The sequence below is a fragment of the Gorilla gorilla genome, chromosome 4 (assembly GCF_029281585.2).
Source record: "Gorilla gorilla gorilla isolate KB3781 chromosome 4, NHGRI_mGorGor1-v2.1_pri, whole genome shotgun sequence".
NCBI lineage: Eukaryota > Metazoa > Chordata > Mammalia > Primates > Hominidae > Gorilla > Gorilla gorilla.
In genome coordinates this window covers 145752732-145771289 of record NC_073228.2, presented here as the reverse complement: position 1 = coordinate 145771289, position 18558 = coordinate 145752732, and the positions used below count along the sequence as shown (strand labels likewise).

Here is an 18558-nt window from a genome sequence, read left to right as displayed (position 1 = left end):
GATGAGGACGGAGCCTCAGCTTTCAGCTCCCCCTGCCCGTCTCCCTGGCTCTTCCCAAAATACTCAAGGGCAAGAGTGATGAGATAATCCAATATCTGTTTTATTAAACACCTAGACCTTTCTGGCACGTTTCCCAAACGGGGACCTCAAAATCTACACTCTCCAGCTTTAAGACTCCTAGCATTCAATCTACATTTACTCTCCCATGGGTAGGACAGTCATAATGCTTTCACATAAAATTGCAGTATGAACTGATGGACAAGAACTCTGGGCCAGGAGTCAGGAGGCCCAGGTCCTCATCCCGGCCCAGCGACTCATAAAGTCATGCAACCATGAGCATCACTGCCTCCTGGGCCAAAGTGAGCACAAAGGTCCTCTCTGTGGTGAAATGCCCTTGCATTTGTCTTCTAAGGTAGGAGGGCAGACACCATTGCCTTTGGTCTACAACTGAGGAAACAATATAGGGAGTCAGGTCACAGCTTCAAGGTGACATGGCCAGGCAAGTGGCAGAGCCAGACCTGGGTCTTCACACACTTTCCTCTTCTTGACTGTACTGGTGCAGGTGCTTAGGATTTGGGGGAAGGTGGGTGGGTATCTGGCCTCTTCTTTGGGACTCAAATTGTGATATCTCTCTGAGAACCCACAGGCTCCCTCTTTAGGGCTGAGGTGAGAAGTTCTGAAAGTCAAGCAGACACATCCAGGCATTTGGGCAAGAAACTTCTTCCTTCCAAATCAAAGGTGAAATGAAAACGATTATGAGCCCATGGGGGATGAGCAGAGGTGAATGGTGGGCTAGTCTCGAGGATGGCCTAATTCAGAGTTTCCTAAGTGTCAGCCATTCATGGAACCACCCCTGTGATTTTTGCTACCTCTCTGGATCTGTGCCCACTTTTACATTATGTTTTTCTTTAAACTGATTCACTATTTTTTTTACAGTTAGCTTTATCCTAGACAGAACATCTATCAAACTACACGTCAATATGCTAATCATATTTTTATATTATACATTAAATATATAACTACTGAAATAGAAAATATTAATTTGAATACCATCTAAAATCTTCTTGTGAACCAGGGATACACACATCAGACATTGGCAAACAGTAGTACAGATTTAAGTGTGAGAAAACCGAGGCATAGGAAGGAGGAAGGTAAGTTATTTGCTCAAAGACAAAGGCTAAGGTGAGCACCAGGGTCTCTGGACCCTTCAGTAGGGTTTTTCATAGGTCACTGAATGCATCCTTTGGTGCACAGACCAGAAATGACTGTGAATGCATCCAAGACTCATCTGTGAGGCTACCAAGCGGGGGGAAAGATCAGTCACTTACCAGCCATGTACGTGAAATTGCTTGGGAACCTGAACTTCCGCTGGAATTTCTACCTGGAAAGGGTTGCTGATGCTCTATTTTTGTTATCCAACCTCCTGCCCCCTCTGGCCCCTAAGAGGCACCAGGGACTATGTTTTATCTCACCTTAGCCAAAACCTAGTCTTACAACACTCCTTTCCAGCGGGTAGGGGTGTGGGGGAATAGCCCTACTGGAGGCTTCCAGGCTGGCTCCGAGATGCCCACTTCTGCAGAGGAGGCCAAGGTTGCCTGTGCTCGAGGCGTGTGGTAGGCGTGAGGTTCCTGCTAGCAGGGTGTTCAAGCTGCAGAGGGAGGGGCTGGAGAAAGACTTCAGTCCTGTAACTGTCAGGTCGCTGGGCCCTGGGGCTACAAGAAGAGGTGAGAGCAACTCTTACTCATGCTGTATATTCTTGGACTCCTACTTTGGAGCCAGCACTTCTTCAAGGGCTTGGTTCCCCAGGCATTGTTAACTCCCAACCCCAGTGACTCATGAGTGAGCAGGGCTCTTAGAGCCCTAGAAGGGTAATTCACGCAACCTTGGGATATTGTCTCTCCTACAAAATCATCAGAGCAGCTACCATTTGTTCAATACCTACTGTGCTGTCAGGCTGTGCTAAGTCCCTTAGTGTCATCTCATTTCATCCTTATGACAACTTAATGAGTTAGGTGCTACCATTACCTTCATTTTCAGAGGTGAAGAAACTGAGGCACTAAGCCATGGAGTCCAAGTTCAGTGATAGTGGGGGTTAAAACTCAGATTTGACTGGGCGCGGTGGCTCACACTTGTAATCCCAGCACTTTGGGAGGCCGAGGCAGGTGGATCGCCTGAGGTCAGGAGTTCGAAACCAGCCTGGCCAACATGGTGAAACCCAGACTCTACTAAAAATACAAAAAATTAGCCAGGTATCGTGGTGGGTGCCTGTAATCCCAGCTACTTGAGAGGCTGAGGCAGGAGAATCGCTTGAACCCGGGAGGCAGAGGTTGCAGTGAGCCAAGATCGCGCTATTGCACTCCAGCCTGGGCAACGAGAGTGAAACATCATCTCAAAAAAAAAACAAAAAAAACTCAGGTTTGTCTTGACTCCAAAAGCTGCATTCTTTTTTTTTTTTTTTTTTTTTTTTGAGACAGAGTCTTGCTCTGTCACCCAGGCTGGAGTGCAGTGGCATGATCTCGGCTCACTGCAAGCTCTGCCTCCCGGGTTCACGCCATTCTCCTGCCTCAGCCTCCCGAGTAGCTGGGACCACAGGGTCTGCACCACGCCCAACTAATTTTTTTTTATATTTTTAATAGAGACGGGGTTTCACCGTGTTAGCCAGGAGGGTCTCGATCTCCTGACCTGGTGATCCGCCAGTCTCGGCCTCCCAAGGTGCTGGGATTACAGGTGTGAGCCACCGTGCCCATCCCAAAAGCTGCATTCTTAGCCACCACTGGGGTTGGAAATGACTAGGAGACCAGAGACTACTGCTACCTACTTATCTGTCACAGAGTACTGAGCTCAGGGAATGAACCTGTTGGCTTGGACTTGGGTCCGTACCTGCAGCCTCCACGGAAAAGAGGGCTCGCAGCCTCTCCTGGGCGGCCTCATTTCCCAGAGCGGCTGACTGCTGGTAACATCTCAAGGCCTCTCCCAGATTCCTCTGCACACCAAGGCCTTTCTCATAGCAAATTCCAAGGTGGTACCTGCTCTGTGAGTCCTAAGGAGAAAATGGACAGACAAACAGATATACACATGCAGGAATGGGGAACTGAAATGCTAAGGGAGGAGGAAGGTGAAGTCAGGCATGCTGGGACTTCATCCACAAACGGTCAAGGCCCAGTCCTGGCCCGCCCCATAGCAAGGGATCTCAACTACGAAATGCCAGAGGCTCAGAGCTCACCCAACACAAAGGAGAGGGGGATCCCTCCACCCAGGGAGATTCCAGCCAGGGCAGTGTGGAGGCTTCTCTTGCATAGGCTGGCTGAAAGCATGCACAAAGAAGGCTACAGGAAACACTCAGGCCAGTTATAGGAAACCTGGGAGTCGGGCTCCTACGTTGCCCTGAAACAGCAAGGAGGCGAGGGTGGAGGGTTGTCTTCCCAAAGGCCCTGTGCCTTCCTGAATCTCTGCCTGGGAGGGCTGACAGAAAAGGAAACTCTTCTCCTTTAAAAAGCTATGCTTGGCCTGGGCGCGGTGGCTCACACCTGTAATCCCAGCACTTTGGGAGGGCAAGGTGGGCAGATCACGAGGTCAGGAGTTGGAGACCAGTCTGCCCAACATAGTGAAACCCCGTTTCTAAAAATACAAAAAAAATTAGGCGGGTGTGGTGGTGTGCACCCGTAATCCTAACTACTCAGAAGGCTGAGGCAGGAGAATTGTGTGAACCCGGGAGGCGGAGGTTGCAGTGCGCTGAGATCACGCCACTGCACTCCAGCCAGGGCGACAGTGTGAGACTCCGTCTCAAAAAAAAAAAACAATGCTATGCTCTTTGCCCCGGCTCTGGATCCTCGATTCTCTCTCCTCTCTCTGAGAACTATGCTCCTGGGAGGAACAGGATCAGGTAGAGGCTGGGTGTCCAGCTGCATAGCCAGACTGTCTGCACTCCCATCATGGCTCTACCACTTACCAGCTGTGTTAACTCAGGCACATGACTCTACCTCATGGTGCCTCAGTTTTCTTACCTATAAAGTGGGATGCTAATAGCACCTACCTTATTAGGTTGTTGCAAGGATTAAATACACTATATGAAAAGTGCTTACATTCACTATATGAATCATATTCACTCTCCCAATTAAAAAAAACAAAACAAAACACTATTGACTCTCAACCATGGTCCAATTTCTCTTCTACCCTCCAGTCAAACTTCTGGGAAGAGTTGTCTACACATTCTCCCCCTGCTTCTATAACACACAGGCCAAAAGTCTCTCCAACAAATATGACAGACTCATGCCTACAGACCAGGTTACAACACAGCAGTGGACACACGTAAGGCCAAAACACCACCCCTGCAACACTGCTCAGTACAAACCCAGAAAGACACAATTCCCTGTGGGGTGGAAGTGTGTTGGGTCTGAGTCCCAATACAGCGTCATATAGCAGGTGACAGATATCCTTTTGTACATTTCTCCTGCTAGCACGCTGGTCTGATTAAAGCAGGCCAGCATGCCCACAGTCTTGCCCTGCACATGGATGTGCAGACCTGCCCAACTTTGGAAGGCTCTGTGGGGCTCTTTCAAGGCAAGGCAGGTACAGCAGTGGATACCTGTTGGTGACATTGGTCCCCTTTTGACAGCTACTACAGATACTCTGGGCAACACAGAGTAGACAAGGAAGAGCATTCTGATGCCCAGGAGTTCAATGAAGCTATCAGTGTGTTGGCCAGAAAACAAAGGAAGCAGCAGTCCCCTGTGTAGGGAGATTACAGTTCACGCATATATTGCTTGATTTAATCCAAGACTCCTGGTCCTTCAAGATGCAACTCAAAAGATATACTGGTCAAATACACTTGAGGAATACAGCAAATTACAGATGGCCTTTTCAGTGATCTACAGTGACATAAAGCTTTGAGACTTCCTGCATTAACTGTTTAACTCAGTATTTCCCAAACCCATCTAACCATTTTTTTCCTCTTATGACTTATAAGCATCCCAGAGAACTAATGCTTCATGGAACACATCTGAATTGTCTGAATGCCAATGACCCCAGTTCACAGACAACCAGACATCCCCACCCACCCCAAACTGAGCAGTGTTCCCTGTTTACTGTCTCCACTTGATGCGTCTTCTAATTTCCCTGGGTTACCATCACTTGTAATGATGTGTTTTTCATGTGTACAGGTTTCACAGCACTGTCACACCTGTTAGTTATCTCAGTTAGATTTTGATCCTCACAACCACCCTGTGAAGTATTGGACAGGTAAGGCAAGCATTATTATTCTGATTTTAAAGACGAGGAAACAGGTTTGAATCAAGAAGTGACCAGGCCCAGTAGTGTGCTGGTAAATGTTGAACAACTGGCTCTCAAGGAGGGAAAAAGCCCTGTTTTATGGCATTTAGCAATTTCTGTGGTGCAAATATTCCCACCATAGCAGATTTTAAGCTGCCAACAGCTCTCACAGCCTGGTGCAAGCCAGCTCTGGTGTACTACTGCAACTGCCCAACGGTCACACAGTAAGTCAGTGAGCGCTAAGGCTTGAAGCCAGGCCAAGGCTCCTATCCAACAATCTCCTAAGCACAGAAGAACTCAGTACCAGTTCCAAAATCCCTTCTCTTATCAGGCTTCATCCCCAACATGCTTGTCCACTGAGATCGCATACCCCATTGTTGGCTGCAAGCCAAAGATATTTCACAGCTCTCTGCTCATCCAGGTAGGGCTCCTTGGTGAAAAGCACCCCGAGGAAAGCTTGGGCCTGTGGTCAAGGAGGAAGGAAAAGAAGGCATCTTGGTCACTTTCAGGCTCCACAGGCCTCAGAGACCTTGAACAGACCCTGCCAATGGCACTCACCTCTCTCAAGCCTGAGTCTGCAGCCTGCTTCAGCAAGGACACTGCCCTCTGCCGCTCAGGGTTCCACGAAGAGGCTGGGTCTCGTAGTAGGCACCTGGCATAGCGGTACTGAGCCAGGCTGTGGCCCTGGCTGGCAGCCAACTGATAATAAAGGACCGCCTGGGGCAAAGGGAGAAACACCCAGTTGGCTGGCAACTCTGTAAGCATCTTTTGCACTCAGTGAAATTTTTAAAAATTATTTTAATTAAATAATACATAATAATTATAGACTAGTCAGAAAATTCAGATAAGCCAAAATTTAAAAATATAAACCAAAAATAGAAACATAAAATCCCAAGAAATTCAGCCTCCTAAAGGTCATTCTTGCTTAAAATTTTAGCGTACAGCCTTGCAAATATCTTCTCACATATATGTGTTAGACATACTCACACACATACCTTTTAGACATCTACGCATTTGCACACACATACGTGTGGGGGGGGGCAGAGAGAGAGAGAGACTTAGATCACACTATACTACTTTATAACCTATTTTTTTTAACTTTAATAGTACACCATGAATGTCTTTCCCTGACATACAGATCTAGCACATCATTTTAAGGCCCAAATAGATGTAATTAACCCGTTTTCTACTGAAGAAACTTTCAGGTTTTTTTGGGTTTTTTGCCTTCACATACAACTCTAAGAAATACATTCTTATATATAACCTCTTTGTGTTCTTATCCCACTTTTTAAAAATTAATTAATCCATTCATCAAGATGCTATTCTAGGCTGAGGATATAGTTGCAAAGAAGAAAGGCAAAATCCCTGCCCTCCCTGAATTTTGAGTCTAAATTCCTGGAAGTTAGGAGCTTTTTTCTTATTTTTCCTTCGCAGCTGGGCTAGAACCAAGTGGAGAAAAGAAGCCAAACTTTCCCCCATCCCTGTCCACTGCTCATTTCTAGACATCAATCTCAGCAGCCCAGCACAGCAGGCGGGCTTGGGGGCAGGTGAATACCTTGCTAATGTCCCTGGGGGTGCCTCTGCCATGCTCATGACACAAGCCCGCATTGTACTGCGCTTTGCTGTAGCCGCGGGCTGCAGCTTTCTGGAAGTAAGAAAAGGCTGCTGTGTGGTCGCCACTCTTCATGTTCTCTGTTCCTGTAAGAAGGTACAGGGCACAAACACAGCTTCCTCAGTGAACTTCCCCACACCCTCAGCCAGGTACCTACAGACTCCTCATCTGATCCTCCTCCCTTTCTTTTTTTGTGCCAGACACTTTACATATATATATATATATATATATTTCTTTTTTTTTTTTTTTTGAGATGGAGTCTTGCTCTGTTGCCCAGGCTGGAATGCAGTGGCACAATCTCAGCTCACTACAACCTCCACCTCCTGAGTTCAAATGATTCTCCTGCCTCAGCCTCCCAAGTAGCTGGGTTTACAGATGCCTGACCCCATGCCTGGAGGACTTTTGTATTTTTAGTAGAGATGGGGTTTCACCATGTTGGCCAGGCTTGTCTCAAACTCTTGACCTCAGGTGATCCACCTGCCTCGGCCTCCCAAAGTGTCGCGATTACAGGCGTGAGCCACTGTGCCTGGCCTTTGCATATATTTCTAACTTCTAAATATTTCACTGGTTTGCCATAGACAGCAGTGGGTTCTGCCCTACTATAAACCATTCCTCCTTCTCTTGGTAATAGCATCTAGATTTCCCATTGGGAACAACCCCTCCCCTAGTGCTGTCAATCAATGTGCTTGTGTTCTTCCTAACCACGGAGGTTCTTTCTCAGGAATCTGAACCTTGATCTGGTTGGGACAAGGAGAGAAAACAGCCCTTGTAGGTTTATTCTGACAGCAGCACTCTGAAGATACTATCAGCTGCCGCCTCTTAGGTCTCTGGAGCTTCCCTGATTCCTGTCCTTTCTGAGGCTTGGCAGGTCAATAGATCCCAATAGATTCCTTTTATGTTTAAGTTAGCCAGAGTGGGTTTAGGTTGCTCATAACCAACAAACCCTAACTGATACAAGTGATACTGTTAACCTTGTTTCATGAAGAAATTGGGAGCGGTAATACAGCAGTGTCAAGACCTGAATGCAGGCACATCCAACTTCAAAGCCCATGCTCTTTTCATTGCCCAAACAAAAAGGAAACAGGAAAGGATGAGGGCACGGCCAATTCTCAACTCAAAGCCTTTGCTTCAATTGTCTCTCCTGCCTGGGATCTTTCTTTCCGCCTCCACCATCAAAGCTCCCATCCTGTGTCTGCTCTAGAACCTTCGGACCACATTCAGGCTTCAAACACTTTTTTGGCACTTACTTAATATACCAAGCCTTTTTCTACAAACTAAACCGTTTCAAAAGTACGAGTCCTGTCTCCTCAATTAGACTGTAAAATCCTGGAGGCAGAAGCAGAAAAAGAATGTCGAAGAAATAATTTTGCCTAGGGTGAAGGCGCCATACAAATGCAAAACATGATTATGGCTTATGCTCCTTTCGCGTTCTGCCACTGTGCCAAGCGCTTGCTGAATAAATGAATATATGAATGAAGGGATGGGCAAGTAAATTCTGAGAAGAGACTCTTTGCCCATCAAAATCACATAAAGCTAATGAGGGAGAAACCAGGTTCCATTCAGCCAGCAGTGAATTAAATAAAGTTGCCTCCTTGCTGCCTGGAAACTCACTGTCCAGGGTTGACAGAGCCCTCTGCCCTTGGGGAGAAGACTCAAGAGTGCAAAGGATCCCACCATCCTCCTGTTTCCCACCTGGCTCATTAATATACCCAGATCCATCTACTCTTCTTGCTCTCTTCTTTCTCTCATCTAGACCATGCCACTGACATGTTTTGTTCAGCCATCACCAACAGCGCCTACCTCGTCTCCTTCTTCCCCTCTGGCAATCCTACAATCCATGTCTGTCTACATGGCAGCCAGAGAGATCTTTGGAAAAGTACATCAGATCATGTGGCTGCCCCCTTTCCTGCTCCTGCTTAAAGCCCTCCAAAGACTTCCTGTCTCACTTAGAAAATCCACACTCTTTACTGTGGCTCAGAAGACCTCACCTGATCTGACCCCTGCCTGCTTTTCTGGCTTTAACTCCTTCCGCCCTTCCCAAGATCTCTAAGCTCCAGCCACACTCACCTTTCTTTTGTTCCTTTAGCAATCAAAATCCAATCCTGCCTCAGGACTTTTGCGCTTACTGTTCCCGCCACTTGGAAAGCTCTTTCTCCAGATTGAAACAAAAGTGGCTGTCTTTGTGACAGGTCTTAGATCAAAGGTCTTCTGCTCAGTGAGGACTTCTAAATCAAAAATTGCTCCTTGCTCAAGTCACTAACACATTCCTTTATTTTCTTCATAACATCTATCAACATCTGAAATTCTCTTTTTGTTTCTCAATTATTGTTTTTCTGCTCCCTGAGAATAAGGACTTTGTCTTGTAAATCACTGTATCCCCAGTACCTAAAACAGGAACTGGCAAAAGGTAAATGCTCAATAAATTTGTTGTGAATGAATCCCAGCCTCTTGCCTATCTGCCCACTAGACCCCATTAGATGCTGTGGGGAGTCTGAGTCTCTGCATTAGAAGGCCTAAAATGAGCCAAGTTACTGCAAAGAACAGGACAAATGGTGGAAGCGTATTTGGAGTCCCCACATGAGGGTTAAGAGGTTCCTGTTCACACATCGAGGATCTGCTCCAAACCCCAGGAGCCTGTTCTTTCCTAAGTGTGGCAGAGAATGCTTCGTGCCCTCCAAGATTTATTTTTTCCTTCATACACAGTAACTAGTCTCCTCTGTGGCGAGGTGTGGCCATGTGCCTATATTCTGGACAAGGATTTGTGCAACGTCTAGATTAAAGGGAAGGAGTGATCCTTTAGCTTCCCTACCTTGCCCCGACCAGCTGCCTAGAATACGGACAGGAGGGCAGGAGCTGGAATTGCCAAACTGCGCCTCAAGATGGGAGCCAGTTTTAAAAATGGCAGGACACATCTGCATAAGAATGGGTCCCTGCCATGCCAGATTTGGTCTACCTACCTGGGAGAAAATAAAATCTCTCGTTTAAGCCACTCCCTATCCTGACTATATCTGACCTACCCCATACCCTTTCCATTTTCCCACCCTCCTGCCTTGGGGCAGGGTCCATTTGGTTACCCAGGAAGTTGAAAGCGATGGAAACACTGAGCTGGAAGAGCTGCTGAATGGAAGTCACAGCCTCCTCAAGGGAAAGAGTTTTTGATTTATCTTGTTCCTGGGAAAGAAATATAAAAGACTCACCAAGGGATGGTTTACCGGGATTGCCACCTGCCCAAGAGAATGTTATGGGGATCCAGGTGGCCAAATCTGGATAATACCTTTTCACCAGTGGGCTGAGGCTGGGCTGGTTTTGCCTCGGACTCGATGCTACTACTGACATGCAGGAAGCCAAAATCACCGGGACCTGCAAGGGAAAGGCCGACAACCAGCCAGGGCAAAGGAGAAAGTTGTACTTCTTTTCTCCGACTCTCCCAGTCTACCCAGGCTTTCCAGCCAGCACCCTTGCCAGGAACCGAAATAACCCTGAATCACCTCACAACTCACAAGGCATGGGACCTCACAGGAGTGCCAATTCCCTTCGCAGCAAACAACGTCCATCTCGCCCAGCTCGCCACCACCGCCCCCGGCCTTCTGCTGATTCCATGAGGCAGGGACATACCTTCCTCAGAGGGGTCCTGAGGACGAGCTCCTCTCAAAGAGTTGTGTGAGAAGTTCCGGGGCTGAGCTGAGGCTTCTTCCTGGCCAAGCCTGGGTTCCCTGAGGCCAGTGTGCCTGGGAGCTGGGCCATCAGGGATGGGGAGGATGTGTTGTTGCAGTGCTGGAAAGAGCCAGCAAGAGTAGTCAGGTCTGGGCCAGGCGCGATGGCTCACACCTATGATCACAGCACCTTGGGAGGCCGAGGCGGGTGGATCACCTGAGGTCAGGAGTTCAAGACCAGCCTGGCCAACATGGTGAAACCCCATCTGTACTAAAAATACAAAAAATTAGCGGGGTGCAGTGGCACATGCCTGTAATCCCAGCTACTCAGGAGGCTGAGGCAGGAAAATTGCTTGAACCCAGGAGGCGGAGGTTGCAGTGAGCCAAGATCACACCACTGCACTCCAGCCTGGGTGACAGAGCAAGACTCTGTCTCAAAAGAAAAAAAAAGAGTGATCAGGTCAGAAGAGGATCAGTGCAGGCTGCTCGGGCTTGACTGAGTCCTCCCTGAGGTTTCAGAGGCCATAGGAAGAATTTTAAAACTCCTGTGACACTTCCTTCACACTCCTCCTCCTGTTTCCTTGGCTTCCCTCCAGAGGAGTCTAGAGGGGCCTGTATTTGTGCTGATCTCCCACCCTAAGCATCAATCACTCCTCTGCCTAAATTCTTCAGTGGCAGGGAGGCATCTACCTTACTCACTGTTGTAGCCCCAGTACCTAGCACTTTCTTTGATAGCAATATTGCCAATGATTATCATCATAATAAGGACAAGAACTAATGCTTAAACTAATAATTATGGCCGGGCGCGGTGGCTCACGCCTGTAATCCCAGCACTTTGGGAGGCCGAGGCAGGCGGATCACGAGGTCAGGAGATCGAGACCATCCTGGCTAACACGGTGAAACCCCGTCTCTACTAAAAATACAAAAAATTAGCCGGGCGTGGTAGTGGGCGCCTGTAGTCCCAGCTACTCGGGAGGCTGAGGCAGGAGAATGGCGTGAACCCGGGAGGTGGAGCTTGCAGTGAGCCGAGATCGCGCCACTGCACTCCAGCCGGGGCGACAAAGCAAGACTCCGTCTCAAAAAAAAAAAACAAACAAACAAATAAACTAATAATTACTACACACTTACTATGTGTCAGGCACTGCCCTAAGTCCTTGACATGTATTAACTCATTTAGTCCTCCCAAGAAGCCTATGGGGTGGGTTTTATTATTACCCCAATTTATAGATGAAGAAACCAAGGCAGAAGGAAGTTAAAAGTGACTTGTTCAGGGACATAAGACTAGTATGCAGCAATTTTGGGACTTGAACCTCTATAATCTGACTCCAGAGCCTCAACCACTAGGCTATGTTGCTTCTGCACCATGGCACATAATAGGTGCTCAATAAAGATTCATTTATTTATGAATGACTGAGTGACTGACCAGAGAATAATTTAACTGGTTGAATGTGGGCCAGGAAGCCACACCCAGAATCTAAAGTAGTCTGGACCCTGTGGGCCTCCCTTGGTTGGAGGTGATGGGAGGAAATGGAAAGACACTGAGGGGCAGGTGTGGCCCATGCCCTGGGTGGATAGAACTTCCCCACATTCCTCTTCCTCTGACTTCAGATAGGAAAGGCAAGGAGCTGCTGATGGCTCTTTTCCTGAGGTGTGTCCAGAGACGCTTCCTGGCCCAGAGAAACGCCCAGCCCAGCCCTCCTGTCCCCAGGACTGAGAACTCACAGGAGCATGGGTGCCACAAGGGAGATGAGAGGAAACGGTCCAGGGGACTGTGCCAGGAGCAGTGTTCTACCCGCCGAGGTCCTGCTGGCAGGGATGCCTGGAAGTGGATCTGCCTTGCCAGCTGCAGGGCCAGCACGGCCAGAGTGCCCTGGGAAAGACAGCACGCTAAGAACACAGTCCTTCACCAATCAACTCCGTCAGACCCGGCCTTATTCTCAAACATCACTTCCTCAGGAAATCCAGGTGGGGCAGCTCCCCGACTACAAACTTTCACAACACCCTAACTTCTCTGGAGCCCTGACCACACTGGCATTTAAACAATCATCTCTACATTTATTTATCTAAGGTCTGTCTCTCCTGTTAGTCTATAAGCATGACATGGGCAGGGACCATGTGTGTTTTACTCACCAATGTATCTCTGGTGCCTAAGTATAGCACAGTGCTAATATATAGTAGGGACCTAATAAGTACAACCTGAATAAATGCTTGATCAAGTGACTAAATAAGCGAAGACTAAGCAGGCAAAAAGAGAATGGGGTAGGTTGGCACCTAGTTGCAAATATAGCAACAGGTCAGAGTTTCCCATTAGGCTCTCTTTCCAGTCTTGCACAACCCCTCCTTCCACCAACTCCCATTCCCCCAGTGAAGTCACCCCAGCACACACACATCTCCAGGTGTAAGCTTTGTAAAGGTGTTTCTTCTCTGACAGGTCTGCAGAAGACCTGAGCTAGCTCTTATCCCAGAGACTCCTTGGTTTTCCCTGTCTCCTGTCTCTCCTTATGTTATGCTTAAGAAGGCTGACAGAGGGTCAGGTGTTGTGGCTCACGCCTGTAATCCCAGCACTTGGGAGGCTGAGGCAGGTGGATCACTTGAGGCCAGGAGTTGAAGACCGGCCAACATGGAGAAACTCTGTTCCACTAAAAATACAAGAATTAGCCAGGCGTGGTGGGGCACACCTGTAATCCCAAATACTCGGAGGTTGAGGCATGAAAATTGCTTGAACCTGGGAGGCAGAGGTTGCAGTGAGCCAGGATCGCACCACTGCGCTCCAGCCTTAAAAAAACACACAGGTTGACCCAGATACTTACTTGTTGCTCCAGGCACTGCATACAATAGCAAGTAAGACAGACATAATTTCTGCCCTCATGAAGTTTATATCTTGTGTTTAGAAAGACAAAACACAACTACAGAGAGAAATAGAGTAATTACTAGTGATGTTAAATGCCAAGAAGGAAACTAATCAGAGAGTTACACAGAGCATAAAAGGGGTCCTGACAAGACAAGGAGTCAGGGAAAGCCTGTCTGTTGGGGTGACGTGTGGGCTAAGGCCAGAAGAAAAGGCACCAGCATTGTGAAGAACAGAGACAAGTATCCATGGTACTGAGGACAGCTTGCGTGCAGACCCTTTCATATGAGCAGTAGTGACAGAGCACAGGGATGGCATTGGGACTTCTGGAATCCAGGCCCACTTCCTACTTCTCACTATGGGACAGCCCTAGGGCTCAGATCTTCTTTGGCAACATGGGAAAATGCTCCTCTCTTCAGGGTATGATATGGCCTTAGTCCACAGCTCCCCATAGAGGGGTAACCCTGTCATGGAGACATCTCAGGCTCAGCTCTGCTGATGACACCAATTTACAGATGAGAAAGCCAAGGGTCACAGAGGTCAAGTCATTTGTCCAAAGTACACAGCACGAAAGCAGCAGGGATGAGCTGTGACAAACATGAGAGTGATGTGTGTGTCAACTTCATTCAGAAGATCTTATAAGCAGAACTTCTACCTGGAACATTGCCTGAAAAGCGAAGACTCTGCCCTATGAGACCTAGTGTTCACTAGTAAGAATCTGACCTTATAGATCAGGTTCAACAAATATTTTTGAGCAACTATTACAGGCTAGGCTCTGTATTTGATGCAGCAACCAAGCAGTAGAACATGAACTCCAGAGTTAAATCTAGCTCCTCCACTTAACAGGTATGAGACCCTACGCATGTTACCTAATATTTCAGAGCCTGAGATTCCTCATCTGTAAAATGAAGGTGATATTTCCCTTGTAAGATTTTTGTAAGGATTACGCAAGATAATGCATGTATAATACTTTACATTAATAAATAATGCTATAAGGCTGGGCGCGGTGGCTCACACCTGTAATCCCAGCACTTTGGGAGGCCGGGGTGGGTGGGTCACTAGGTCAGGAGTTCGAGACCATCCTGGCCAAAATGGTGAAACCCCGTCTCTACTAAAAACACAAAAATTAGCCAGGCATGGTGGCACGTGCCTGTAATCCCAGCTACTTGGGAGGCTGAAGCAGGAGAATTGCTTGAACCCGGGAGACGGAGGTTGCAGTGAGCCAAGATCATGCCACTGCACTTCAGCCTGGGCGACAGAGCAAGACTCTGTCTCAGAAAAAAATAATAATTTAAAAATAAAAAAATGAATAATAAAAAAATGATGCAATGTATTATTATTTATTGTAAGATCCATGAAGGCAAGAATATATCTATCTTGTGTTCTGCTATGTCCGTAGTGACTAGCAAAAATGCCTGGCCCAGAGAAGGTGTTACATAAATGTTTACCGAATGAAATGAGGAAAACATACATGGCGGGGGTGTGGAAAGTGGCAATATCTCCTTGAATATGCTCCAATACCATGGGTTACTTGTTAAATGGACACAGTGATTCCCTAGCCCTTGTTCCAGGTTCGGCTGTATACCCACGCAGGATCATTCTCACCTACACTGAAGGTCAAGGACCAGGCTGGGGAAGCCTTACCCAAGATATGGCATCCCATAGGGTGTTCGGGGAGACACGGGAAGACATCCATTGGAAGGCATCCTTCCATCCATGGGACCTTGGACCCCCGCTCGTGCCTGGGCCATGGGGACCTGACCTAGATGATGAAATAAGAGGCTATCAAGTAGGGGCAAAGGGAGACCAGGGACTGGGTGCGGTGGCTCACACCTGTAATCCCAACAATTTGGGAGGCTGAGGTGGGTGGATCACGAGGTCACGAGTTCAAGACCAGCCTGGTCAAGATGGTGAAACCCCGTCTCTACTAAAAATATAAAAATTGGCTGGGCACAGTGGCTCACACTGTAATCCCAGCACTTTGGGAGGCTGAGGCGGGGAGATCACGAGATCAGGAGATCAAGACCATCCTGGCTAACATGGTGAAACCCCGTCTCTACTAAAAATACAAAAAAAATTAGCCAGGCGTGATGGTACATGCCTGAAATCCCAGCTACTTGGGAGGCTGAGGCAGGAGAATCACTTGAACCCAGGAGGCAGAGGCTTCGGTGAGCCAAGATCGCGCCACTGCACTCCAGCCTGGGCGACAGAGTGAGACTCTGTCTCAAAAAAATAAAATAAAATAAAAATTAGCAGGGTGTGGTGACGGGTGCCTGTAATCCCAGCTACTCGGGAGGCTGAGGCAGAGAATTGCTTGAACCTGGGAGGCGGAGGTTGCAGTGAGCCGAGATTGCCCCACTGCACTCCAGCCTGGGCGACAGAATGAGACTCCATCTCAAAAAACAAAAAAAAAATTTTAAAAAAAGGGTGACTAGGGGAAGAAATGAGTGGTAAAATGGCAGTATCTTACCTGTCAAGGTTAGGCACAGGAACCAGCAAAGTGGAGGAGGTAGTCTGAGGCCCATCTGGGCTGGTGGACTTAGGAGTCACCCTCCAGAGGCTAGGTCCCAGTGTACGGGGAAGAGCTGTACAGAACAACCAAAACTCAGGCACCTCAACAAGAACCCAGGAATCACTGTCATCTGCCTCAGCAGAGGTTCTTAAACATGGATACACATGGGAATCTTTTATCTACTACAGATTCTAGGGTAGTACCCCAGAACCAATAAACTAAGATTTCTCAGGGTACAGCATCCACGTTTTTTAAAAGCGCCCATGTGATTCTGCTGGTCTCCTGTGGATGCCAACCACTGTTCTAAGATGACCAAACGTTCATACATATACTCTCACTAATGTTTGGGGCTCTTTGACTCTAAACCTCTCCTCTCTTCACTGGCTATGCCTACTCCATTGGCCCCTAATCCTCTTTCACTCATTCAGTCCACCATCTCCTGCCATTGGACTCCTCCCCCTCCCAACAGTCCCACCAACTCCCTGGACTCCACCCTCTTCTAGCTAGGCCCATCCACATCTCAAATTCCAACAGCCCCTGACTTCCCCGCCCTCTTTCAGGCCCCGCCTTCCTTAGCTCTAACCCTGCCCACGATCGCTTCGGCTGTTTCCTCGGGCCAGCCCCCACTCCAGTTCGGTCTTTGCGGCCCAGAGTGACGCTGGTTGCTTGGACGTCCCTTACCTCGGCCCAGGAGTCCCGGGAGGCGCCACATGTCGCTGCCAGCACCACAGAGAGCTCGCAGCCGAAAGCGCGAGGCCAAACCTTGGGACAGCGGCTAGAAAGGCCGCCGCGATGCCCCGAGTGGCCGAGTACCCGAGGAAGCTCTGAGCTGGCCAATTAGAAGGGAGCCCGGCCGGAAAGACGGCGCTGCAGAGAGGAAGTGCAGGGCGGAGGCATATTCGGGGCCGGCGGGGCGGTGACGTGCGGCAAGGGCATGGGGATGTGGGCCCAGGCTTCCGTGGGGGATGTCCTTGGCGTTCCCAAGCCGAGGCAGGGGACCGCAGGTGGCGAAGCGAGCCGCCCGGAAGCGGGAACTTCGAGAAGCGGGGCTGGAGCGGCTTCAGGGAAGTAAGAGGACCTTGCAGACCGTGAGGCCGCGAACCAGGAAAGGCTTCCCCAGGCCCTAGGCTTGAGGAGGTGGGAGTAACCAGGCTCCGTGGGCGGAGGAGAGGACCCCCGGGGTCCCACAAATGAAGCCAGTAGGCCGGGCTTCCGTCCAAGGCCACCTGCCTGGAGATGCCAGGCCAGGGCCCGACTGCGTAGGCGATGAGAAACCGCACAGGGCAAGGCTTTGATTCTGGGTTCTAGCTCCGGTCCAGCTTTATCTCACTGCAGTTTCATGCCAACCTCTGACCTTGTCCGGGCCCCAATACGCTCCAGATAGGGTCAAATGGAATGACTGGCCTGACAAGCTGAGATTCTTGGGTAGTTCCTTTCAAAATACCTGAGACACCACCCGCGCCCTATTAGAACCCTCGTCTTCAGACGTGGCAAAAGTTATGTATGTGTGTGGAGAAGAATAGTTCCGGCTGGGCGCGGTGGCTCACGCCTGTAATCCCAGCACTTTGGGAGGCCGAGGCAGGCCGATCACCTGAGGTCAGGAGTTCGAGACCAGCCTGGCCAACATGGTGAAACCCCGTCTCTACAAAAAATACAAAAATCAGTTGCGCGTGGTGGTGGGCGCCTGTAATTCTAGCTACTCTGGAGGCTGAGGCAGGAGAATTGCTTGAACACGGGAGACGGAGGTTGCAGTGAGCCGAGATCGCGCCTGGGCGACAGAGTGAGACTCCATCTCAAAAAAAAAATAGTTCCTTTCACCACATTTGAATCCGTGAAATAACGGTACTCACATTCAAGTGTAAGATGTTTAGATTTCCTCCCTATCCCCTTCCTCCAGGTATGTGACTTTAAGGTGAGTGGAAGTTGCTACCTGGGGTAAAAGTGTACTGGGGGCACCTACTTTTAGACCAAGGCATGTGGCTTGAAAGTTGTATTAATATGTTAAACAACTTTTTTTTTCTTTTGAGACAGATTCTCTGTCGCCCAGGCTGGAGTGCAATGGTGTGATCTCGGCTCACTGCAACCTCTGCCTCCCAGGTTCAAGCGATTCTCTTGCCTCAGCCTCCCAAGTAGCTGAGATTACAGGTGCCTGCTACCACATCCTGCTAATTTTTGTGTTTTTAGTAGAGACGGGGTTTCACCATGTTGGCCAGGTTGGTCTCGAACTCCTGGACCTCAGGTGATCCTCCTGCCTTGGCCTCCCAAAGTGCTGGGATTACAGGCTTGAGCCACCGTGCCTGGCCGTTAAAGAACTTTTGAGCCATATATCAGCCCGTTCTAGGATCTGAGAAGACAGATGAGAAAAGAGCATTTGTGGCCTCCAGGAACGCGGTCCAGTGGATTAGTAGTGGGCTTTGGAGTCCCACAAATCTGGGTTGGAATCACAGCTTGCTTACTTCGTAGGTATATTGTCTTGTGCAGGTTCCTTAACCACACTAAGTCTCAAGAGCTTCATCCGTAAAATAGGGAAAATACCTCATGCAATTGTTGTGAGGTTTAAATAAAATAATATGTTAAAAATGTTTAACTTGGTGTTTCGGGAATACCCTTCAAAAAATAAAAAATAAATAAATAAAAATGTTTAGCATAGTTCCTGGCACATAGT

General features: G+C 48.6%; 1 protein-coding gene across 9 annotated transcripts; it reads right to left on the bottom strand.

The window, feature by feature from the left end:
* Positions 1–79: 79 nt before the first annotated feature.
* DELE1 (DAP3 binding cell death enhancer 1) lies at positions 80–16741 on the bottom strand. Of its 9 annotated transcripts, none has more exons than XR_010133953.1 (14): positions 16575–16741; positions 15852–15966; positions 15026–15143; positions 12256–12403; positions 10496–10654; positions 10155–10240; positions 9955–10051; positions 6824–6966; positions 5827–5985; positions 5639–5731; positions 2881–3040; positions 1473–1712; positions 1329–1381; positions 80–724 (listed from the first exon to the last, which is right to left on the bottom strand). XR_010133953.1 is itself a non-coding variant. In XM_055389258.2 (13 exons), the coding sequence occupies exons 1-12, from the start codon at positions 16603–16605 to the stop codon at positions 1474–1476; spliced, it is 1548 nt and encodes a 515-aa protein (XP_055245233.2). In that variant the 5' UTR covers positions 16606–16741; the 3' UTR covers positions 80–1381; position 1473. The 9 variants fall into 9 exon arrangements, 5 of the variants coding, with proteins under 5 accessions (XP_055245233.2, XP_063562902.1, XP_055245234.2 ...); XR_010133954.1 differs by having other exon boundaries at positions 80–676; XR_008680322.2 differs by having other exon boundaries at positions 1329–1712.
* Positions 16742–18558: the final 1817 nt, after the last annotated feature.

Coding starts and splice junctions, on each gene's coding strand:
- DELE1 (XM_055389258.2), bottom strand. CDS start 16,605: ATGTGGCGCCTCCCGGGACTCCTGGGCCGAG. Junction 15,967..16,574: donor CCCGGGACTCCTGGGCCGAG/GTAAGGGACGTC, acceptor TGTTCTGTACAG/CTCTTCCCCGTACACTGGGA. Junction 15,144..15,851: donor CCTGTGCCTAACCTTGACAG/GTAAGATACTGC, acceptor TTCATCATCTAG/GTCAGGTCCCCATGGCCCAG.